The following is a 22,735-nucleotide window of genomic DNA, read 5'->3' on the forward strand; positions in this document are numbered from 1 at the left end:
ATAGAAGCAGCAAAATGTTTTTTCCTGCAAGAAAGCTCATTGTCTTCAGGCTCATTCCCAGCATCCCTGGCCAGGGCCACCCCCAAGGGCTGGCATTTTGTTCTTGGGTTTCAGTGTTCCTGTCCTGTTTGACAGTACATAAAAGGGGCTGCAGTTTATTTGCATTCACTGTTCACTTTGTTTTGCCAAATAAAAGGCTGGAACTAGAACTGAAAGAGTATTTGTTGCATGGGTGGCAACACCTGCATCCCCAAGTGACAAATCCTCCCTGCTGTATTTCCCCAGTGGGAACAGTAGGGAAAGGCAGAGGGCCTCATATCGATCTCCCCACGGCCTTGCTGCCTATGGTTCCCTCCTTTACCCCACCCCCACGTCCCAGATGGCTTATGGGATGGCCTGAGCTCACTGTCTCGTCGTGCCACTCTGGCTGCACCCGGTAGGACACTGACCCACACCCACATCTGGGGGTGGATGGATGGGCTGGGGGCCAGTGTGCAGCCACACACACCCCTTGTTTCCGCAAGGACAGTGGGGAGCCCATGGAAAATGGCTCATCTCCATCCTGGCTTCCAGTGCTCCCTCCTGTTTCGATGGGATTGGAGGAAATTTGCAAAAAGGCAGCCCCAATTCTATTGTTTGGGAAGAGTGGAAAGATCTGGAAACAAACCCTTCTGAGATAGGGTTTGCCCTCTGCCAATGGCTCACACAGTGTACTGCCTACTTTCATTGTGGGAACTTGGCCCTGCTCCCTCCTATCATCACTTCCCAGAAGAGCAGTGTAGGAAGGTCCTGTCCCCTGATCCCGGGCCTCTCCAGCCTACGGGAATATCTCAAATTGCAAAAATCCATCATGGCCTTGAACCCAGGATGGCAAACATTGCCTTGGTTATATCTGCAGGTCCTCATTGGCTGCTCGTCCCAAGCCTTTTTTGCTTGACTGGGAAAAGAGAAGCTCTCATTTCAGAGCCTGCAGCAAAACACTCAACAGCTACAGAAGACTTCACCCATCCCTGACATTCATCAGCATGAGGTCGCCAGCAGCCCCGACCTGGCTGCTCCTTCTCATTCTCCACCTCACAATTGGAGCATCTGAAGCACTGTAAGCCCTTTCCATGTCCATCTGTCTGTCTTTACCTGTTGGGAGGGCATTTAGTCTTGGTTCCTTGGCTGGTCATAGTGGGAATGCTTGGGGCAGTGTGTTGTCCCTGCCCGTGAGCATCAAGGACATGACACCTGGAAGTTTTGGGGGCTGGTGGCTCTGGTTTATTGCTGGTGTCACCCCATGAGGACTGTCTCAGGATGTGCTCCTGGCTGCCACATGGGACACGGGGATGTCCTTAGGGACATGGTTTAGTTAGAGGGCAATATTGGTGGTTGGTGGACGGTTGGGCCAGATGATCTTACAGATCTTTTCCAGCCTTAATGATTCCAGGATTCTATGAGTGAACATGGTGGGGAGGGGTTGGGACTTGATGATCCTAGAGGATTTTTCCCAATCTTAATGATTCTATGGTTCTTCTCCTTTCCAGGCATTATGTGGTGACGTCCCCAGCTGTGTTCTACCACCCATACTCAGCAACGCTGTGGGTCCATCTCAGCAATGTTCACCAGCCCACCCAGGTGACCATCCAGCTGCAGAGAGCAGATGGGGCTGGAAACATCACCCTGCTGGAGAGGAAGGTTGAGGAGCCTCAGCTGCTTTTGAACGTCACCTTCCCTGTGAGTGTCACCCCAGGGTGCCCCGTGCATCCCATTGCCTCCAGCTCTACTGAGAAATGGATGGGAGCTGGGCTGATTTCCTCAGCTTTTGGTAGGGGAAAACAGGCAAAATATCTGTGCACCTTGACAGTCTTCTGGCATTTTCCCCCCTAGGCTCCAGCCCCCTCCAAGGGGAAGGAGGAAATTGCTCAACTGTCTGTCTCAATCGAAGGAGAGTCCCTGAATACCACCAGGAAGAGCGTGATGCTGAGAGCCCTGAAGCCTGGGATCTTCGTACAGACAGACAAGGCTATCTACAAGCCCGGACAGGAAGGTGAGGGCTGGGATGGAATCCAGCCCCACGGCAGGGCTTGGAGTTGCTTTCCATCCATCTTCCTTTGGCGATGAATCCACCACTCACTCCTGCATTGTTCTTTCCAGTGAAATTTCGGATTGTCTCTTTGGATAAAGATTTCATTGCCAGTGACAAGAAGGTGAGAGAAAGGTCGAGGACAGGGGGAGGTGACCTTGGCACTACCGTCCTTCTGTCTGTAGCAGAGATGTGGGGATCAGCCAGTGGGAATCCTGTCCCAGCCAACTGAGCTGCTGAGTGCCCTGAGCTAGGAATGTGTCGTGTCATTAATGAAGGCAAGAAGGGAGGCAACAGAACTGCACACGTGACATGGCAATGTTCCCAATTTCATTGAGAGATGTAGGAGCAGTGAGTAGGAAGCAGGGAAAGTGCTATTGATATCGATATGATCACAGGACACCGGAATTACAGGTTAGTTCAGTCAGGTGCTCCTGAGCAATCGATCATGTCAATGGAAGGGCAAAAGGTTCCCAGATGAAATGTCAGAGGCAAAGGCACTGGGAGATGCCACCTCCCCATGCTGTGCTGGCAGTGCTCAGCCCATCTCAAGCCATCCACAGGCTCATAATCAACCCCAAAACACAACATAAGGATGGAATTTCACAGCCTGCCAAAAGTAGAAGGATGGGACCACGAAGGTTGGAAAAGACCTCTAAGATCTCCAAGTCTAAGCCAACCTGTCTCCACCATGCCCACCAACCATGCCCCTCAGTGCCGTGTTTCTTGAACACCTTCAGGGACAGTGAGTCCATAACTTCCTTAGCAGTTCCAATCCCTGACCTCTCTTTTGGAGAAGAAATTTTTCCTAATATTGAACCTAAATAGCTCTCACTGTGCTTTGCACGTGGCTTCAGAGATGTCCCCACCTTGCTGAGACCCATTGAATTTCCCCTCTAACCATCTCCTCTTTGCCTTCCAGCTGCCCCTTGTCTTCCTGAAGGTCAGTGTGGGAGAGCTCCAGGGTGGGCTTGGGAGGGGGGCACAGCTGGGAGAGGAGAAACCTAAACTTTGTGTCACCACGCAAAGGATCCCAGAGGAAACCGCATTGCACAGTGGAGAGATGTGAGCCCACGGCAGGGCATCGTGGACCTGTCCCTCCCATTGGCTGCAGAGCCAGCGTTGGGCACGTACACCATTCACGTGGAGGGGAAGACTCACTCCTTCAGCGTGGAGGAATATGGTGTGTGGGGAAGGGAGGTGCATGGCGGGTGGGAGCCCCATCTTGGCATGTCCCTGTGGCCACCCTCTGTCTTTGTGCTGGGATTGACAGCTCCGCTCTTGCCTCTCTTCTCCACCAGTGCTGCCCAAATTTGAGGTGACCATTGATCTTCCCCCCACTGTCTGGGAGAAGGATGAGAAGTTCCAGCTGGAGATCTGTGGACGGTGAGCCTAAGTCTTGGTAATGTGGAGGGGATGGATGGAGGACCCTTCAATGCCCTCACCACCCTCTTCCCCATAGATACACCTACGGGAAGCCTGTCCAGGGGAAGGTCCATGCTAGCTTGTGCCAGCCTTGGAGTTTCAGAAGGTACCCACTTGTTCTTAAGGAAAGCAAGGACATCTGCACGGAGATTGACGGGCAGGTGAGCAAAGCTTGGAGGAGGGGTGAGACTGGGACAGCCCATAGCAGTGCTGGTGAGTGTGGTTGACTCCCTCCTTCCAGACCAAGAAGAACGGCTGCTTTTCAACAGAGGTCTCGATGTCTTCCTTCAACCTGAGCAACTACAATCTGCGGAAGGAATTCCAAGTGAAGGCATCGCTGGTGGAGGAGGGGACAGGTAGGGGTGCTGGTGGGAGTGTTTTTGCATTCATCCCTGTTTGTACCCAAATGCACACAGCATGGAGGTATCAGTCTCTCCAGGGAAGCCCGTGAGCAATGCTGTGATTTAGAGGTACAGGTGTGCAGGAATCAGGCTCAGGCTATTCTGTGCCCTGTGTCCCCAAGACACGCTTGTCTCCCTGCTCCTTCTCCACAGGGCTGGAGATGAACAACACCAAGACCTGCAGAATTTTGGAGAAAATCTTCACAGTCACCTTTGAAAACACTGATGACTTCTACAAGCGTGGGCTGCCCTACACTGGGACGGTAATGGGGGTTCCTGGCAGCCCCACTCCCTGCCTCTGTCCTGTGGCTCCAGCCCAATGCATGACTCTCACCTTTCCTTTCTGCAGATGCAGCTGAAGAGGGCAGACCACTCTGCCCTGGGGGGGCAGCAGCTTGTGCTCCTTGTTAACAATAAGATAAGACACAGCTTCCTGACAGATGAATCTGGGAGAGTCTCCTTTGAGTTGGACACCTCTAATTGGACTGAAACAGTCGAACTGATTGTAAGCAACTTGGCTCACCCTTCGGGGCTTCTCATGTGCCTTTCCCCATTTTTATGAGGCTGGGAGCCTTCTCCAAGCCAAGCCAACAGCCTATATCAGTTCCATCCTCATCACTCAGGGTGAAGTCAACATGTTGGCTTACAGCCAGAACGGTTCCTCATTGCCCGCCTTCAACAGAGCTTATTTGAACCTCAGATCCTTCTTTTCGAAGAGCCAGAGCTTTCTGCACATCCACCGGCTGAAGGGCAAGCTGTCCTGCAGCCAGACCGAGCAGCTCCAGGTGGATTATATCCTCAACAAGGAGGCCCTGGGGAGCGAGCTGCAGAGCCTGGACGTGGTCTTCCTGGTGAGCCTTCACCTGGGCAGGAAGGGCAGCAGATGTAAGGGCATGGATTCCTCATCTACACACTAGTGCGTGGCTGTGTCACTGAGGGCCAGGCTATGGTTGTTCTCCCTTGGCTAGATTAATGGACCAATGTATGTCTACTTGCAAATAGGAGTCTTTGTTGGGGCTGAATACTGGACAACCTCAAAACCACCCCAACACTCTAGCCCTTAAATCAATCCTCCAACAGGGTATAGCTCTGACTTGGCCATTCCCACCTCCTCTTTTGCAGGTCCTGGCCAAGGGGACCATCGCCAACATCCTCAGGAAGGAGCTGACTTTGGGTGCAGGTAGGTCCTGCAGATGGACGAGCTGTGCAGGGCTTTGAGGCCTGTGCCTGGACCTGATTTCCCTCTTTGTCCCAGGATTGAGAGGCTCCTTCTCCCTGGAGCTGCCCACCAGCCCTGAGCTGGCGCCCACAGCCACAGTGCTGGGCTACGCAGTGCTCCCCAATGGCGAGATGCTGGCTGGCAGCACCAACCTCAACGTGCTCAACTGCCTCCCCAACAAGGCAAGTTGTAAAATCACTCCATGATCCCATTGTCTCACCCTGCTTCAGACATGTCACAGCATCACAGTCTCTCCAACCCACACCCCAAATCCCCCAAACCTTCACCTTGATTTTACCTATGCCATGCTGCTCCAGAAGACCTCAGCATCCACGGATCCTTGTCTGTGTTTCCCCCAGGTGAAAATGGCCTTTTCCAAGGAGCGGGCGCTGCCTGGCTCAACACTGAGGATGGGGCTGGAGGCATCCCCAGGCTCCCTGTGTGCCATCCGTGCCGTGGATCGCAGTGTGCTGCTCCTGAAGCCCGAGGCTGAGCTCAGCATGGCAGAGGTAGGCAGTCCCAAGGTGACTTTTTCCCCTTTAACAGCACCATGGACCGAGCAGGATGGAAGAGGAGGTGACATGGACTAGATCAATGAGCCCCTCGTAGGGTGTGATGGCAGCATGGTTCTGTGCCTAATATATATCTTTATTCCCAGATCTACAAAGTGCTCCCCAATTTTGATTACCCTGGAAGCATTCGAGACCCACCGCCCTGTACCTGGTACCGTCGCCACTGGTACATCCCCAGAATTACCATGAGCGAGCCCATAGACGTGCGCCGTTCAAGGAGATTTATTTTACCACCTTACTGGGACAGTTTCCAGCTGAGCCCCTACACGTTATTTCAGGTAAAGCCTTAAGCCTTATTACCAAGAGCCAACCGTGGCTTGTGCAGGGTGCCTGGAAAGCTCAGCAATGCCCCATGACCATTCACTGCTCAGGTGGAAATAATCATCCCACTGGTTTTGGAGATCGCTAACCTCTTTTCTCTTTCACAGAATGCAGCACTGAAGCTTCTCACCAATGCTAAGACAAGGGATGATTGCAAAGTGCTTTACAAGCCTCAGAGGCACTTTTTGATGGGTGCTCCAGGTCAGCATCCTGCCAGCATGCCCTGGAGACATTCAAAGCCAGGCTGGATGGGGCCCCCAGCAGCCTGATCTGGTGGGGGGCAGCGAGCCCATGGCATGGGTTGGGGCTGGTGGGCCTTTGAGGTCCTTTCTAACTCAACCATGTCATGATTTCGTGTTTCTATGATCTTTAAGGTTCCTTCTAACCCAGCCATATCATGATTCTATGGTTCTACAATCTTTAAGATCCCTTCCAATCCAATGTCATGATTCTACAGTTCTGCAATCTTTAAGGTCCCTTACAACCTAAACCATTCTATGATTCTATGATCTTTTTGAAGAGGCTTCATACAGGGGGGGGCTGGGCTTGTGTCTCCACTCTTGGTGGGATGGGGAATGTTGTCTGACAGGGCTTCCATGCTGGCTCAGTTCTTGGTTGAGGGGATTTTGGCTGCTTTTGTCTGCCTTCTGCAGATGTCCAGCCCTGAGCTAGGCAGCAGAAACCCATGGAAACCTCATTTCTGCTCTACTATTTCTAGGCCCAGCCAGGTCCCATGCCAGAGAAGATACAATGGATATGGTCATGGTGGAAAGCAGGTTAGAAATGCCCATGTTAGCTAGTGTGCCAGGTGCTCCCAGCAACGAGGAAAAGCCACCAGCTCCCCGGACTCATTTCCCAGAGACATGGCTGTGGGACCTGGTGCCCGTGGGGTGAGTGGGAATGGGGACAGCCCCCAGGATGGCTCCTTCTCCTCAATGGAGAGAACCAGCCCAGATACCACCAGTGGGTGACACGTGGCAGCCTCTGGATGCTCTGTCCTGCAGAGAGGAGGGTTCTGCAGAAATGGTGGTGACGGTGCCCGATGCCATCACAGAATGGAAAGCTGAGATGTTCTGCACAGCACCCGTGGGCTTGGGGCTAGCCCCTGCCACCACCCTCACAGTCTTCAAGCCCTTCTTCGTGGACCTGGCGCTGCCCTATGCTGTGATCCGTGGTGAAGCCTTCTCTCTTGTTGCCACCGTCTTCAATTATCTGCGGCAGTGCCTACGGGTGAGTGTGGTGGGCAGGGGGCCGGGGGCTGGGGGCTGTGCCCTGGTAGGTGGCTGATGTTGCTGGGGTCTGCAGGTCCGGGTGACACTGGCGGACTCGGCAGAGCTGGAGGTGTCAGAGGTTGCAGGTACGATTTACAGCATCTGCGTCTGTGCGGATGAAGCCAAGACGTTCCGGTGGGATGTGAAGGCTACCAACCTGGGTATGAGTGCATGGATCCCCTGCCCTGCTACTTGGAGACCACCTGACACAGTGGGGTGGACAGGGAGGGCGTCAGCAAACATGATGCCATCGGCAATGCTCTTCTCTGCTCCATTTATCCCTTCCCTGTCACCTCCCATCCCAACCCAGCCAGTCCCATTCAAAGCCCATGGGGCTGCAGTGTGGGCGGGGGCCTCTATGGTGACTGAATGTCCCATTGGCATTGCAGGAGAGGTGAACATCACCATCAGCACCGAGGCCATAAGCTCTGAGGAGCTCTGTGGCAATGAGAAGCCTGTGGTGCCAGCCCAGGGGCGTGTAGACACTGTGATAAAGCCATTGCTGGTGCAGGTCAGACAAGTTATGGGGGATGAAAGAGGGATGAGGGCTGAACAAACCTGGGGGTGCGATGGGAAGACCCCATCACGCTGTCTTGGGAGTGGGACAGCACCAAGTGTCGCTGCAGGGATGGCCCTGGGGGACATGAGGACATGGAGGTCACAGGATTGACCATGTGTTGCTTCCTACAGCCTGGTGGCATCCTGGTGGAGAAGGCACACAGCTCCCTGCTCTGCCAGGAAGGTAGGAGCATCTGGTACCACTGTGGGGACATGGGGCTGCTGGCCATAAGGGCCACCAAGCTGGAAGAACCATGGATGTGGGTCTCCTGGCCCAAGCCCATGGAATCCATAGAGGGATGGAGCATCAAGGGGTGGGTGAGGGTGCTATGGGGCCATGTCCACTGCCACCCCATTGCCATGAGCCTCCATCCTCACAGCCTCTGAAGAAGTGTCCCTGGAGCTTCCTGCCAACGTCTTGGAGGGCTCCCAGCGAGCTCACGTCACCGTGATGGGTAAGGGATGGAAATGAGGTGCAGAGGTCTCACCTGGAGGTGGGATGGCCCAAAGTAATGGGATGGGGTATGGGGTGCACGCAGGTGACATCATGGGCAACGCACTGCAGAACGTGGACCGCCTCCTGGCCATGCCCTATGGCTGCGGGGAGCAGAACATGGTGCGCTTCGCCCCCAACATCTACATCCAGCAGTACCTGGAGAAGAGCGGGCAGATGAACCCCGACATCCGTGCCAAGGCGCAGGGCTTCCTGCAGAGCGGTCAGCGTCCTCCTCCTGCCCTTCCTGCTACCCACAGGCACCCCTGCCTCCTTCCCCATTTCGTACCTGCACCCAGGGGTGGGCATCCTCTAGGGTCCCCCCAGAGACAGGTGTGTCAGTAGCCGTCCCCATCTCCACGCAGGTTACCAACGAGAGCTGCTCTACAAACACAGCGACGGCTCCTACAGCGCTTTTGGGGAGACAGATGACAGCGGCAACACCTGGTGAGGGTCCACATGGCATGGGGCAGCGCGGTGCCATCCCCATCACCTCCTCTTGCCACCAAACGCACCTCCATCCCCATCTGTCCCTCATGCTCCCTTCCCTCTGATGCCTTGCAGGTTGACAGCATTTGTCCTCAAGTCTTTTGGGCAAGCGAGAGCCTTCGTGGCCATCGAGGAGCGGCACATCACGGACGCGCAGCACTGGTTGCAGAGGCAGCAGCAGGAGTCGGGATGCTTCCGCAGCGTGGGCAAGCTCTTCAATAACGCCCTGCAGGTGGGGATGGGGTGGGATGGGGTGACGTGGGGACACGTGGCTGGAGGTGGCACGGACAAAGCTGTCTTGCTGTCCCTGTCTGTCCCTTTGCAGGGTGGTGTATCGGATGAGCTCTCGCTGTCAGCTTATGTCACAGCTGCACTGCTGGAGCTGGGGCTGCCCCCAACGGTGAGGATAACCCCATGGGGTGAGGGACAAGTGCTGGGACATGGCACCAACCCAGCACTGAGGTCTGGGTGCTTCAGGCCGTGCTGCTGTCACTGGGCATAAGTCCTCCTTTGGGTGATGTCCATATCCCTGGTGTGTTCCTGACTGCTCAAAGGCCCCTTTTTCACTGCAGGACCCAACGGTGAGCTCAGCCCTGAAGTGCTTGGAGGCGTCAAGCACAGACGACCTCTACACGGAGGCACTGCTGGCATATGTTTGTGGGCTGGCAGGGCGTGAGGAGCAGCAGCAAGCCCGGCTGCAGAGCCTGCTGCAGCGTGGCACCAGCACAGGTACCTCTGGGCCACCCCATCCCACTTGGGACCCCCAAGCTGGGATCTTGGGGCTGCCCACCCACCCTGAGCTGGAAGCTGGGGACTTCCCTCCCACCCTTTCTTTGCAGAGGGGCTACTCTTCTGGAAGAGGAAGGACAAAGCTCTGTCCACTGAGTTCCTCTGGGCTGAGGCTGCACCAGCAGAGGTAGAGATGACGGCCTATGTCCTCCTGGCATACCTGACCCAGCCCCAAGTGTCCCGTGCTGACCTGGCCAGAGCCTCCCAGATCGTCCGCTGGCTCAGCAAACAGCAAAACCCCTACGGAGGCTTTGCCTCCACCCAGGTACCACCATGGGGTCTCCCACCACAGGGCTGGGATGCCACCAGCTGCAACTTGGGGGTGACCCCAACTCGGTGTTTCTTGCCCAGGACACCGTGGTGGCCCTGCAAGCTTTGGCCAAATACGCCACCCTGACATATGGCAAGAGTGGGGACCTGGCGGTGACAGTGACAGCCCCAACTGGCTCCAAGCAGGACTTCATGCTGGAAGCCAGCAACCGGCTGGTGCTGCAGCGGGCAGCCCTCCATGAGCTGCCGGGGCAGTATGGGGTGAAAACCCACGGGCAGGGCTGTGCTCTGGTGCAGGTGGGTATAGCACAGGGTCCCTATGCACACGTGTCACCTTCCAGGTGGCCTTAACCCCCCTTTCACTCCAGGTGACGCTGCGCTACAACATACCACCACCTCCCAGCGCGGGGACATTCAACCTCCACGTAGAGACAGAGCCCAAAACGTGCACGAGTGATGCCAGCACCCACTTCCGCCTCCTCCTCCGGGCACAGTACGGTTTGGGGTCACCCTAAGGGTCAGGTGGGGGTCAGACAGCCCCCAGCCCAAATGCGAGGCTCTGCCTTTCCTTTTCCAGGTACACTGGAAAGCGTGCTGCCACCAACATGGTTGTCATCGAGGCCAAGATGCCATCAGGCTACATCCCAGACAAGAGCTCGGTGGTAGAGGTGAGAGGTCCCTGCTGTCCCCCTGCACTCTGGGTCCCAGCATGGGGACAGAGGGACACCCACGTGGTGCTGAGCCCTGCACTCCTTATTCCCCAGCTGAAGAGGCAGAAACTGGTGAAGAAGGTGGAGGTGCAGAGCGACCAGGTGACCATTTACCTGGACCAGGTGAGATGGGTGACAATAGCAGGAGCGGTGCTGCGAGCACAGGGATGACAACGGGGTGTTGGGACGTGGCTGTGCCTCACCTTCGGCACCTCATCCCCCAGCTGACAAAGGAGGAGGAGACCTTCAGCTTTGCAGCCACGCAGGACTTCCCAGTGAAGAACCTCCAGCCTGCTACCGTGACGCTGTACGACTACTACGAGACGGGTGAGCTGTCCCTGCAGCCCCAAAGCAGACACTGTTCACGCTGACGAGCTTTGGCTCGTTAACGGGAGCAGCTCATTGAGCCCATGTCCCTGCTCCTGCTGCAGGTGACCGCACGGATGCTGCCTACAGCGCTCCTTGCAGCTCAGGTAGGGGCTGAGGGGTCATCCCTTCATCGGGACCCCCAGCATGGTGGGACGCAGGGACAGGACTGGGGCGGGGGGCAGAGGGGCTCTCCTCTCACAACACACCTCTGTTTTGTTTTGAAGAGGATGACAGACAGACAAAGGAGAATTTCTAGAGGAGCCCCACGTGTAGCAGGTGATCCCATCTGCCCACCTTGATTCCCTCAGCCAAGAACCAGGACAGCCCAAGCTCTGCTCCCACCGACCCTACAGGGGGCAGCTCTACCAGCAGCACCACGTAGCTCGGCAGCTTCTCCCCCCCGTGCAGCTCCTGCTCTGCCACCAGCCAGTGGAACCACAGCTGAGGCACACTGGGGACAGGACAACTCGCTGCTCTGCACCTCCTGCCCCGATTTTATGGGGACAGAGTGCCGCACACCTCCCCATGGGAGCAGTGCAAAGAGCTCCTGGCCCCCTCCTTCCACTAACAGTGCAGGTGCCTGAGGATAACCCCACAACACATCTGAGTGCTGATTAACGGAGAAGAGAAGCCACAGTCCCTCCAGCCACTGCCCTGGGTCTAAATAAAGAATATTTTCTTAAGTGCACCTTTTCTGTCTTTCCTCTCCTAAATGTGCTGCGTTCCGCCCTTGGAGGTGGTGACAGCGCTGGCTGGGGGGCCGTCCTGGTGGGGTGCTGGCTGTAGGGTGAATCAGTGCAGCTTCAGCTTCAGGGCGAGAGATAAACTGAGATGTGCTGAGGTGATGAAAGGAGGGCAGCAGCTCCTCAACTTGCCAAGATGCAGGACACAGCCCGGAGCATCCTCAGAACAGAGTTTATTTCTGTCATAAACGATGAGTTCCGTGAAGACCAAACACTGCTCAGCACCCACAGCCCCACGCAGCTCTGAGACTTCAGTCGTGGCCATTTTGTCACCAGCGTGGGGACAGCAAGGGCTGGAAGGATGCTCAGGCCATCTCTGCAGTGCAACAGTCCGAGCAGCATCCCAACAGAACCAACAAGTGACAAACCTGGAGGTGCAGCCTCACATCACAGGCACGAGGTCAACCCTACAGCGCTGAGGTCAGATCAGCTCTCCGTGCCCCACAGCAGGACAGGAGGCGATGTCACGTGAAAGCACTGACTAACAGCAGCGTGGGGCTGAGTGCCAGCCCTTCTCCCACGCTGGGGAAGCAGCAGGTCGGGCAGGGAGGTGGAGGTGGGAGGGCAGCAGCCAGCTCTGCCCGGTGTCCCAAACCAGGTCCCTGACCGGGGCCGTCCCACATCACTTGCGGCGTTTCTTCTGCTCCTTGCGTTTCTGAGCCCTCACGTCCTTCTTCAGGCGGCTGTCGACCACCTTGAACTGCCCCTTGACGCCGGGGGGGCGGCGCACTCGGGGTCCTACGCCCTTCTTAGCCACCAGGTAGGTGACCTGCCGCTTCTCCTTGCCCAGCCCGGCCTTCTTGTAGATGCTGCAGGAGGAAGGGAAAGATGGGACTGAGATCCTTAGAAGGGGGTCTGCTCCAGGAAGTGGCTCTGGCACACATCTACAGAGCAGTATCAGCTCTCACCCTCTGCTGTGCCCCAAGATGAGGCTCTCCCACCCCTCATCCCACCCCAGCTGGTTATACAACCCCTGCAGGGACGGGGCTTTGTGACCACGAAGGACCTGGGTCCCAACTTCACCACTCACCGCCGCAGTTGGGCCACCTTCTCCCTCTCCGAGATATCCACCGTGCTCACCACGGCCTCCGCTTTCTTCTTCATCTGCTCCATTTTCTTCAGCATCTGCGGGGACAGCAAAGGGTCAGAGATGATGGGGAGCAGAGCGGGGGGACCAAGGACCCAGCCAGGAGCACAGCTCCACTCACCCGCCGCTTCTTCCGAGCTTTGGCCTCTGCCACCTTCTTGATGGGGCGGGCGTTGATTTGACGCCAGCGCTGCCGATATTCCTCGACCGTCTGCTTGTCCAGGGGGATCTGCTTGCGTCGGTGCTGCTTCTCCTCCTCTGTGAACCACTCTGGCAGCTCTCCCTCCTCCTCATTGAAGGAGTACCTGCAGGAAAGGGGAGCCAGGTGAACTGTGGGGTCCCCCCCCTTGATACACCTGCCACACCGTAATCACAGAATGGTTTGGGTTGGAAGGGACCCTTAAGATCACACAGTTCCAACCCCCTGCTATAGGCAGGGATACCTCCCCCTCGACGCCAGGTTGCTCACAGCCCCATCCAGCCCGGCCTCGAGTGCTTCCAGGCAGGGAGCATCCACAACCTCACTGGGCAACCTGTTCCAGCGTCCCACCGCCCTCACAGTAAAGAATTTCTTCCTGATATGCAAACTAAATCTACTCTCAGGAGAAGAATGATTTCCGTTTCCCCTCCAGCACCCACAGCTGCACACACCTGTTGAAGGAATCATCAATCAAGTCCCGTTTGGCCTTTTTGGAGGTGGCAATGACGGAGCCAAGTGCCAGGCCCTCTGCATCCAGGACACGTGCTTTCTTCACTGCAGCACAGAGAGAGATCAAAGCTTAGCAAACAGCCCCAAACCTAGAGAGCAACAAGCAGCCCTCCCACCCCTGAGAAGGCTCTGACCCTTCTGTCACCAAAGAGAGACCCACACGACATCACCTGGAAAACACAGCGCTCTCCACTCACCTGGGTCCTCAATGGGCACCACCTCGAAGCCACACGGCTCAACCAGGCCCCGCTTTCTCCCCACTGGTGTTGGTGGCCTGCAAGGAGGAAAGCAGAGCAGTCAGTGTCCTCACCTCCCTGCTCTCCATGACTGCGGAGCTGCAGGATATCCAGTCTGCCCCTCACCCCTCCTCATCGCTGCTGCTGTCATCATCACTGCTCTGCTCAGCCTCTGCTTCAGCAGTGTCAGCTCCTGTGTCTGCTGCATCCTGGGGCTCAGCCGCAGTGCTCTCCTGGGGGATTTTCTTCTTCTGCCCCTTCTTCTTTGTTTTGCCTAGGGAAAAGGAACCAGAGGGTGAGAGAGGCAGACCCCGCTGCAAGCCTATCCCATAGAGATGCAGCTTGTTAATGCTGCACTAGTGCTAACTCATTAATTTGCAAAGATATAGACAGGAGAGCAACTTCTGAACATCTCTGTCCTGCTCAGAGCAGTGTCCACGTCACAGTTTGATCCAGTGCCCTAGAAAGGGACATGGGGCTGTCCCTCTGCATCCCCACAGCAATGCAGCCCCCACTAACCTGTCTGGGACTCACGCTGTCTTTCGGCCAACATCTGTGACTGCCCCAGCTCCAGGTCCTCATCTGCATCATCCTCAATGCCAGCAAAAGCGTCCTGGGGACAGGAAGCAGTGGGTCAGGGAATACAGGGAGAACTGTTGGGGCTGGAGTTGCCCTAGCATTTCATTTCTGACACGCTGGAACTCACCTTCCCAAACCACAGGCTGGTCTGCCGCTCCTGCAGCACTGACTTCTCTTCCAGGGGCACCAGCAGGGGATTCTCCTCTTCCTCCTCCTCCTCCTCCTCCTCTTCCACCTTAGGCTTCACCCTGTGACAGCAGCAGGACCAGTGCCATAGGCCCGTCTCTGCATTTGCTCTTAAGGGAGCTCCTGCCCCAGGACGGCCCAGCCCAGCTCTCACCTCTTCACACCCTGCTCTCTTCTCTCCCGCTCCAACCGGCGCTGACGGGCCTCTATCTCAACCAACTCCTCCGGGTCCAGGTCGCTGGCCAGGGACACATCATCCTCATCATCCGCATCTGAGACACAGATGTCATCATCCCCAGGTCTCATTTCCAGCAGGGCATCTGCTGATGCCATGTCTCCCCGGGCCACCTCATTCAGCAGCTGCAATGCAAGGGAGGCTGCAGTCAGGAGCTTAAGCCTGCCGGCCACGTGCCCACATCTGCCCTATCACTGTGGCTCTGGGAGCCTGGGCTGCCCCAGCCTCACACCTGGGTCCTCTGGATAGTCTGGAGGGAGAACATGCTGGTATCACCATCGTCAGCGATGGACACACCAGGGAGGTCCATCTTCAGCTCCACGCGCTCACGCTGCTTCCGCTGCTCCTTCAGGATCTTCTTCTTCTTTCTGGGGGAAAAAAAAAAAAGGCAAAGGAATGAGGCTGCACTCCCAGCAGCTCATCCACCATCACGCTCATGCCTTATCTCTCTGAGGGTGGGGGGCACAGCAGGAGTCACTGCACTGTGAGAGGGTCCCAGCTTTGGGGCAAAGAGAGCCCATGTCAGCTTGGAGAAGCAGAGGACCCCAAGAACCCCAGACTCAACCCCAAGAACCCCAGACCCGACCCCAAGAACCCCAGACCCGACCCCAAGAACCCCAGACCCTGACACCACTGCCCAGACCCCTCACGCTACTCTAGCACAATGATCCCCCAGCTCTCCTTGGCTGAAATGCTTTTACCGTTTTAGCTCTGCCAGCTCCTTAGCCTTCATCTCTGCTAATGCCAGCTCTACCTCCTCTTCTTCCTCTTTCACCATCTCATCAGCTGCAGCTTTTGGTGACGTCTTCTCCTCCTCCTCCCGGCCTTCCTCCTCTTCGCCAGAGCTCAGGCTGCCAAAAGGAAGGAGGTCAGAGAACCTTTCTTGGTGGCAGCCCCTTCCTACCACATTGGTGCCGTGGGGCAGCTCTGTTGCTCTTACTTGATATCCAGCTCCTTTGCCTGCTCTTTCAGCTTTTTGGTCAAGAATCGCCTCAGTTTTGTCCTCCAGTTCAGCAAAGCTCTATGCATGGAAAAAAGCCTTTTAGAATCACCCCTCGAGGCCCACTGTGATGCCTTGTCCCTGTCCCAGTCCCCCCCCAGTACCTGAGCTCCTTGCGCCCCAGCACACGGATGTCCTTGCAGCACTGACGCAGCTCCTCTGTGGTGGAACTGTGATTCTCTAGCTCTCCATCCCCCAGCGTGATCTGGATGAAGAGTGATGAGGCTGTGACTTCTGAGTCCCAGCTTTTGTCCTGCCTCCCTTACACAGGAATAGGGCCAGGACCACTGCAGGGACCCCCAGCTGCCCTTTCACACGGCTCTGTCCCTGGGGCCACCGAAGTCTCTCTCACAGACACTCACCTCGTTGGCCTTGGAGAGGAAGTCCACGGGGTTGGGAGCCTTGAGGAAGTCCATCAGGGTGAAGCGGTGGTAGAGAGTGGTGTCACCATCTGCATAGCCTTCTGCCTACAGGAGGAAGGCACTGTTTAAGCTGTAGCGAGGCACAGCACAGCTACAGCCATCTCCCAGATGTTAACAATTCAATGTAATTCATGTGCTGGTGCAGCAGCCTACGTAAACATGCCTACGCAATCCAGGAACAAGGACAGCCTCTACCTGCCTGCTGAATATGGGGCCAGCTCTAGGATGCCTCCTATAGCCTCACCTAACATAGAAGTGATAACAGTAAGGGTTTGTGAAACTCCACGCCCAGCTGAGGCTGCTTGGCAGAGTTTTCAGTGTTCTGTGTCTTAAAAACACCTCACAGAATCACAAACCTACTGGCCAGCTATTGCAAGAGACAGTTTTACCGATCCATTCTCAGCCTCACAACTTATTTGTCATTTCTCCAGCACTGCACCACCTTCTAAATGCATAAACCCCCTTACGCTGGCTATTCCAGCACCTTATACCCCAGACCTTTTATTTTTATGGATATCTTTTCTTATTACACTCTCTTTGGCCCTGAGTCTTCGCTCCTTTTATTTGTTTGGCCACACTGCCCGGTGAAACAAACTGGTTGCCTGCCCAGCTCCCTGCTACCACCCTCCTGCAGCTTTTCACCTGCCAGCAAGCCTGCTGTAACCATCCACCTCTGCTTTCCACAGACTTGGCTGCTAAAACCAAGCTTCCTCGCCCATCTATCCCACAAAGATCAGACTGCTTGCCAGGATGAGCAAAACAAGGGAAAAGGCTCTGTAGAGCCAGAGGCTCTCTCATGCTTGGCTCTTAGCATGGGACAGCTCCCTGATGAGTGACACTCAGCCCACCCCAGCAGACCACTCTCCTCATACCTTTGGCTTTTTCTTGCTGACGAGCTCGCTAACAGACTTAGCATGAACCTCCACCTCCTTGAAGGCATATTTCGGGTCAAAGAACTTGCTGTCGATTTTGTCTGGAGCCTGATAACCTGGAGCAAGAGAAACCAAAGACCAGTAGGTTTCCCCAAGCCTCAATTCTGTGCTTGAAGCGACAAGAAGTCCCTATGGCCACTCACCCTGGCACACCACGAAGATCTCAGCAGACTCATTGCGTGAGGCTTGTGGCTTGGTAGCCTGGACCTTGTGGAAGAACTGCTGGAAGATCCAGAGGAGAGGCTGGTAGTCCCGGGAACGAAAAACCTTGGTGATAAACCATCCGCCTTTGCAGAGGAACTCACAGGCCAGTTTCAGAGCCATGAGGGTCAGATTAGCTGCAGTGGTGGAGAAGAGCAGTCAGCAGAGTTGCTGCTGTCCCCACCAGCCTGCTCCATGTCTCACAGAGCACACTGATGTGCCAGCTTCTCCAAAGTTGCACCAATCCACGTGTCAGCAGCTCTGGGTGACCCCCACCTTGGGAATAGGCATCGTGCACCCAGCTGGCCCCCACGTTGGGCGCTCCGTCGTTCAGCACAACGTCCACCTTCCAGGTCTGCAGCTCCTTGCGCAGAGCCTGAGGGACAGAACTCGTGTGAGTTCTGCTGACTCTCTTGTTCTGCATGAGCCAGCAAGCAACTGCCCCAGTCCACATCCATACCTCCCTGCCCAGTGACCTGCTCAGCCCTGGTGCCAGTTTCACCCCTCAGTGAGTCCCACGCATGCAGAGGGATACCCCCATCCCTTACAGAGCTGCAGTGGCACTCAGGGCAGGGGACACCAGTCCTCACCTGGCGGCATTTCTCAGTGGTGATGTCCTCCTGCAGAGTCACCACGTTGGGAATGGGCTTGATAGGAACCAGATCCACCCCTGATGTAAAGCAGAGGGGTGAACGATGCACACCAACACCGTGCCCCAGTCCGTCCCAGGCGTCTCCCAACCCACCACCTCACTCACCAATGACCAAGCTGGAGACCGGCATGAATTTGGAAGCCACCTGCAGCCTGCAAGGAACGGAGGAGACCAAAGGCACCGTGAGATCTGAGAAGAGCCCTCGATCCCGATCGGTGCCGCCACGGCCTCACGGCACAGAGCGGCCACAACAGAAAGCAAAGGGGCTGCTTTGCAATGAGGTCCCAGGGCGGCACGCAGCCCAGCGGCACTCACCACCCGCCGGGGGCCGCACAGAGGTCCAGCAGCGCTCGCGCCTTCTGCAGGAACTGGAACTTCCTATTGAGCTGCAGCAGCTTAAAGGCGGAACGGGAGCGGAACCCTACGGGAGGGAATTGCGGGGCTCAGGAGCTGCCGGAGCTCTGCCCAGCCGGGCCCGCAGGAAGCGGCGCTCACCCGTCTCCTTGGCCAGGTGGTAGAATTTGTCCCGCCGGCTCTTCCCCACTTTGCTTTTCTTGCCCATGGCGGCGGGGCTGCGGCCTCCTCTCCCTCACCGGCACCGACCTGCGGGGAGGCGAAGGGGTGAACGCAGCCCGGGGTCCCCTCACGGCCCCACGGGATAACCCCGGTACCCGCACTGCCCCCAACGCCCCGCACGCTCCCTGCCCCTTTCCGCCCTCCCCCCCCCCGGTGCCTACACAACGAACCCGATCGCCGCCGCGCTCGCTCCTCGTGCGCACACCACCGTCCCGCCGTGCCCCGCGCCGCCCGCTCCACTTCCGCTTCCGCTCAGCGCTCACCGCCATCTTGGGAGTGGAGCCCCGCGCTGCTTTACAGCTACCGCGGCCAGAGGGACGAACACAGGTCCCGGAGTGGGGCAGAATAGCCGAGTAAGTTCCACAGGAGTTGTTTGGGTTCTGTTCTCAACCCTTCTGCACATCAAGAAACGAAGAAACTGGCGCTGACCTTACCAATATGGCGGAAGCGGACTAACTACTGTTGCGCACGCGCACTCCGACAGAGCTGCCCCTACTGCGCATGCGCATCGCGAATTTCAGCGTTATCCATGGGCATTGCGGGAACAGACTACGCATGCGCTGTTTGGTAGCATTCACAGTACGCATGCGCTGTCTCCGCGGCGCGTACAGGAAGTGACGCCACCGCGTCCTGCGCGCGGGGGGCGGGGAGCGGAAGTGGAGCGGTGACCATCTTTAGTGCCGGCAGCAGCGGCGCCGGGGTTCGATGCCGGCGGAGAAGATGGCGGTGGACGGCCCCGAGCAGGTACGGCCGGGCCGGGCGGTGCTCGCGGGCTGCGGGTGCGCGGGTTCGACGCGCCTGCGTTCGGCCGGAGAGCTCTGAGGAGATCGGGCCCGATCGCGGCCTGCTGGGCGCCGTGACTCGGCGGGCGGTGGGGGCGGCTACAGGAGGGGATGTGGGGACACGGGGCTGAGCGGGGCGGGTGGGAGAGCGTGGAGGGGAGCGGCCGTGGGACGGGGCCGGGCCGACCTTACTGAGCGTGCTGTCCTGCAGATGGAGATGGACGATGGGAAGGGCGGCACGGGGCTGCGGCAGTACTACCTGTCCAAGATTGAGGAGCTGCAGGTGAGCCGGGGCACGGTTGTGTTGTAAGGACCTTAAACGTCATCCAGGTTCAACCCTCTGCCACGGGCCGGGTGCTCCCACCCAGTTCTGGCCTTGGGCACCTCCAGCAATGGGCCACCCGCTGCCCTCTGAGATAATAATTTCTTTGTAATATCTGACCGAAGTTTTCCTTCTTCTAGTTTAAGGTTCCTCCTCCTTGGCGTGTCATTATTAGACACTACAAAGTCAGTCCCCCTCCTGCTCGTAAGCTCCTTCCACATACTGGAAGTCTGCTGTGAGGTCTCCCCACAACCAAGGTGTTGTCCAGCCATTGTCAGTGGGGTTTGGCTGAGCACGTTGTGCTGGGAAGGGCTGTGTTTCTCTCTTGCTTGTCCCAGGACAATAACTGTCTTTGTTTCTCGTGCTGGAGCCTGCTCATGGCTGGTGTGTGTGCTCTGTTGGACTCAGTGCTGTGTAGGATGCTGAGAACTCAGCAGAGCTCCTTTCCTCCCACAGCTTATAGTGAATGAGAAAAGCCAGAACCTGCGGCGTTTGCAAGCTCAGAGAAATGAGTTGAACGCTAAAGGTAAAGCTCAGTTCCTCTCACCGTCCTTACCTGAGGCTGTATGGCCAGCCTTGCTGTGGGACAGGGGGCTCCCGGCCCGGCTGGGGGTGCTGCCCCCTCAGTGGGGGCTTTGGGTCTCCCCGTTTGTCTGCTGATGTCCTCTTCTCTCTGCAGTGAGGCTGTTGCGGGAGGAGCTGCAGCTGCTGCAGGAGCAGGGCTCCTATGTGGGTGAGGTGGTGAGAGCCATGGACAAGAAGAAAGTGCTCGTGAAGGTATGGAGCTGAGCTGGCTGGGGGCTGGCTCCTGCAGGATAGACAGTCCCATTGTCCCCACAGGAGCACAAGTTCTGCAGAGGGTGTAGCAATTAGAAAAATATGAAGTGAGAGATCTTTTTCTTCAGGGCAGAAAGGCTGTGAGCTGTTTGGTGGTGGCTGAGCTTTCAGTCCCCTTCCTAGTGTGGTGGGTGGGACACGCAGCCAGGATTCTTTAAGGGAAAAATACGTTTAGTGGTGTTAACTGCTGTCTTCCAGGTGCACCCAGAAGGGAAATTCGTGGTGGATGTTGACAAGAACATTGACATTAATGATGTGAGTGTGTAGGGGCCGTGGGAGGGGCATCATGGCTCTCTCCACGTTGATTGTCCCCTTCTCTGGTGTGGGGCCACTTGGAAGGGCCGTGCAGTGGCCCAACACTGAGCTCTCCCCTCTGCTCTCAGCGCAGGTGACCCCAAACTGCCGCGTGGCCCTGCGCAACGACAGCTACACTCTGCATAAGATCCTCCCCAACAAAGTGGACCCTCTGGTGTCTCTGATGATGGTGGAGAAGGTCCCGGATTCCACTTATGAGATGATCGGAGGGTTGGACAAGCAGATAAAGGAGATCAAGGAAGTGATTGAGTTGCCAGTCAAGCACCCGGAGCTCTTTGAGGCGCTGGGGATTGCTCAGCCCAAGGTAAGTCCTATCTGGAGTTCCCTGCATGTGGCTGCTTACCCAGCAGTGGTGCTGAGCTCACCCCCTGGTGCTTTCAGGGCGTGCTGCTCTACGGACCCCCTGGCACTGGCAAGACTTTGCTGGCCAGAGCTGTGGCCCACCACACTGACTGCACCTTCATCCGCGTGTCGGGCTCTGAGCTGGTGCAGAAATTCATCGGTGAAGGTAAAGCAGTTTGGCACAAAGCTGCTGTTTGTGCCACGGTGACCTGCAGGGCTCTCGTGGTGCTGGGTGGCCTTGGGACTGGCCTGGAGGGGATGAGAGTCTTCTGTATGGGTGCTGGGCTGAGGGTGCACAGTGCGAGGCTCGGCTCTCTGCTGCCTGCAGGTGCCCGCATGGTGCGGGAGCTGTTTGTGATGGCCCGGGAGCACGCTCCCTCCATCATCTTCATGGATGAGATCGACTCCATCGGCTCCTCCCGCCTGGAGGGTGGCTCTGGTGGGGACAGTGAGGTGCAGCGCACGATGCTGGAGCTCCTCAACCAGCTCGATGGTTTTGAGGCCACCAAGAACATCAAGGTTAGGGGGGGTACTGGGTCTGGTTGAGCCCTGAGCTGCCTGGGGGTGGGGCAGTGCCCTGCTGACCCCATGATGACAGCGGGGTGACCATCGTGGTGACAGTGGCTGCTCTCCTGCTGCAGGTGATCATGGCCACGAACCGGATCGACATCCTGGACTCAGCTCTGCTGCGCCCTGGCCGCATTGACAGGAAGATTGAGTTTCCCCCTCCCAATGAGGAGGTGGGTGGGTGGCCCCAAAGTGGGCCCGAGGTCTTTCTTGGTCCCCTGCTGTCCTGATCCTCTCCCTGGGGGGGACCACATTGTCCCTAGCTGTCAGGGTATGATTCCTGTGGCTTCCCCCCTTGTCTCACTGCTGCTTTTTTCCCCCCCAGGCCCGCCTGGATATCCTCAAAATCCACTCTCGGAAAATGAACCTGACGCGTGGCATCAACCTGCGGAAGATTGCAGAGCTGATGCCAGGGGCATCGGGTGCAGAAGTGAAGGTGAGTTGGGTCCTGCAGCAGCCCTGGGGGTTGCACAATGCTCTTTGTCCTCACTCGGTGGGAGCTCTGTGGCAATGTGGGTGTGCCTGTGTCCTTTACAGGGGGTGTGCACAGAAGCTGGCATGTATGCACTGAGGGAGAGGCGGGTGCACGTCACACAGGAGGACTTTGAAATGGCTGTTGCCAAGGTAAGTGCTGCCCAGCAGCTGCTGGCTGCTTTCTTTCAGCTCTGGGAGGCAGAAACTCCTGGGCAGCATTTGGCAGGACTTGGGGCTGAACAAGAGTGCTAAGGGGTGCTCTGGGCAACAGGTTGGGGAGGGGGTGACCTTTCCTCGGGGGAGGATGAAGGCTCTAATACCTTCCCTGTGCAGGGCTGAAGGTTGCTTTTAAGGGTGGTTTGTGGATTTACTTGAGGGGAAAAGGGAGCTGTGTGCTGGGCACCAACTGTCCCTTGCTTACACCCAGGTGATGCAGAAGGACAGCGAGAAGAACATGTCCATCAAGAAGCTGTGGAAGTAAGGGTGAGCTGGGGCCTGTGTTTTCTCTAATAAAGTGCTGCTGTGCCTACATCTGTGCATTGATTTGGGTACGGGGGCTGCAGCACTTTGCTCGGCTCGAAGG

The 22,735-nt window shown here is 56.9% G+C and overlaps 3 protein-coding genes across 5 annotated transcripts; 2 read left to right on the forward strand and 1 right to left on the reverse strand.

Moving 5' to 3' along the window:
- Positions 1-915: 915 nt before the first annotated feature.
- A2ML4 (alpha-2-macroglobulin-like 4) lies at positions 916-11,643 on the forward strand. 2 transcript variants are annotated; one of them, XM_046904384.1, is made up of 37 exons: positions 916-1,099; positions 1,530-1,719; positions 1,873-2,032; positions 2,140-2,192; positions 2,991-3,011; positions 3,098-3,251; positions 3,370-3,454; positions 3,531-3,654; positions 3,735-3,849; positions 4,048-4,157; positions 4,244-4,399; positions 4,518-4,745; positions 5,017-5,074; positions 5,150-5,295; positions 5,473-5,622; positions 5,772-5,963; positions 6,114-6,207; positions 6,725-6,896; positions 7,011-7,236; positions 7,312-7,438; positions 7,667-7,788; positions 7,968-8,019; positions 8,216-8,290; positions 8,375-8,551; positions 8,694-8,775; positions 8,893-9,049; positions 9,143-9,217; positions 9,390-9,546; positions 9,657-9,871; positions 9,958-10,173; positions 10,245-10,369; positions 10,454-10,544; positions 10,641-10,709; positions 10,811-10,913; positions 11,018-11,059; positions 11,180-11,231; positions 11,309-11,643. In XM_046904384.1, the coding sequence occupies exons 1-36, from the start codon at positions 1,026-1,028 to the stop codon at positions 11,209-11,211; spliced, it is 4,425 nt and encodes a 1,474-aa protein (XP_046760340.1). In that variant the 5' UTR covers positions 916-1,025; the 3' UTR covers positions 11,212-11,231; positions 11,309-11,643. The 2 variants fall into 2 exon arrangements, with proteins under 2 accessions (XP_046760340.1, XP_015154891.2); XM_015299405.4 differs by having other exon boundaries at positions 11,180-11,643.
- Positions 11,644-11,856: 213 nt separating this feature from the next.
- Positions 11,857-18,737, reverse strand: FTSJ3 (FtsJ homolog 3). 2 transcript variants are annotated; one of them, XM_040653148.2, is made up of 22 exons: positions 18,675-18,737; positions 18,433-18,540; positions 18,253-18,358; positions 18,043-18,089; positions 17,876-17,955; positions 17,562-17,661; positions 17,228-17,422; positions 17,025-17,140; positions 16,093-16,197; positions 15,835-15,935; positions 15,671-15,751; positions 15,432-15,581; positions 14,963-15,098; positions 14,650-14,855; positions 14,437-14,557; positions 14,250-14,343; positions 13,857-14,004; positions 13,692-13,768; positions 13,437-13,539; positions 12,907-13,090; positions 12,729-12,823; positions 11,857-12,507 (listed from the first exon to the last, which is right to left on the reverse strand). In XM_040653148.2, the coding sequence occupies exons 2-22, from the start codon at positions 18,497-18,499 to the stop codon at positions 12,321-12,323; spliced, it is 2,499 nt and encodes an 832-aa protein (XP_040509082.1). In that variant the 5' UTR covers positions 18,500-18,540; positions 18,675-18,737; the 3' UTR covers positions 11,857-12,320. The 2 variants fall into 2 exon arrangements, with proteins under 2 accessions (XP_040509082.1, NP_001382866.1); NM_001395937.1 differs by having other exon boundaries at positions 18,684-18,709.
- Positions 18,738-19,185: 448 nt separating this feature from the next.
- Positions 19,186-22,679, forward strand: PSMC5 (proteasome 26S subunit, ATPase 5). Its single transcript, NM_001292069.1, is given in 12 exon segments — positions 19,186-19,257; positions 19,507-19,578; positions 20,074-20,143; positions 20,297-20,394; positions 20,653-20,709; positions 20,843-21,073; positions 21,151-21,277; positions 21,440-21,630; positions 21,753-21,851; positions 22,004-22,114; positions 22,216-22,302; positions 22,580-22,679. Coding segments are annotated over 12 exon segments (1,236 nt in total). The 5' UTR covers positions 19,186-19,218; the 3' UTR covers positions 22,634-22,679.
- The last annotated feature ends 56 nt before the right edge of the window (positions 22,680-22,735 follow it).

This window comes from Gallus gallus, chromosome 27 (genome assembly GCF_016699485.2).
Source record: "Gallus gallus isolate bGalGal1 chromosome 27, bGalGal1.mat.broiler.GRCg7b, whole genome shotgun sequence".
Taxonomy (NCBI): Eukaryota; Metazoa; Chordata; class Aves; order Galliformes; family Phasianidae; genus Gallus; species Gallus gallus.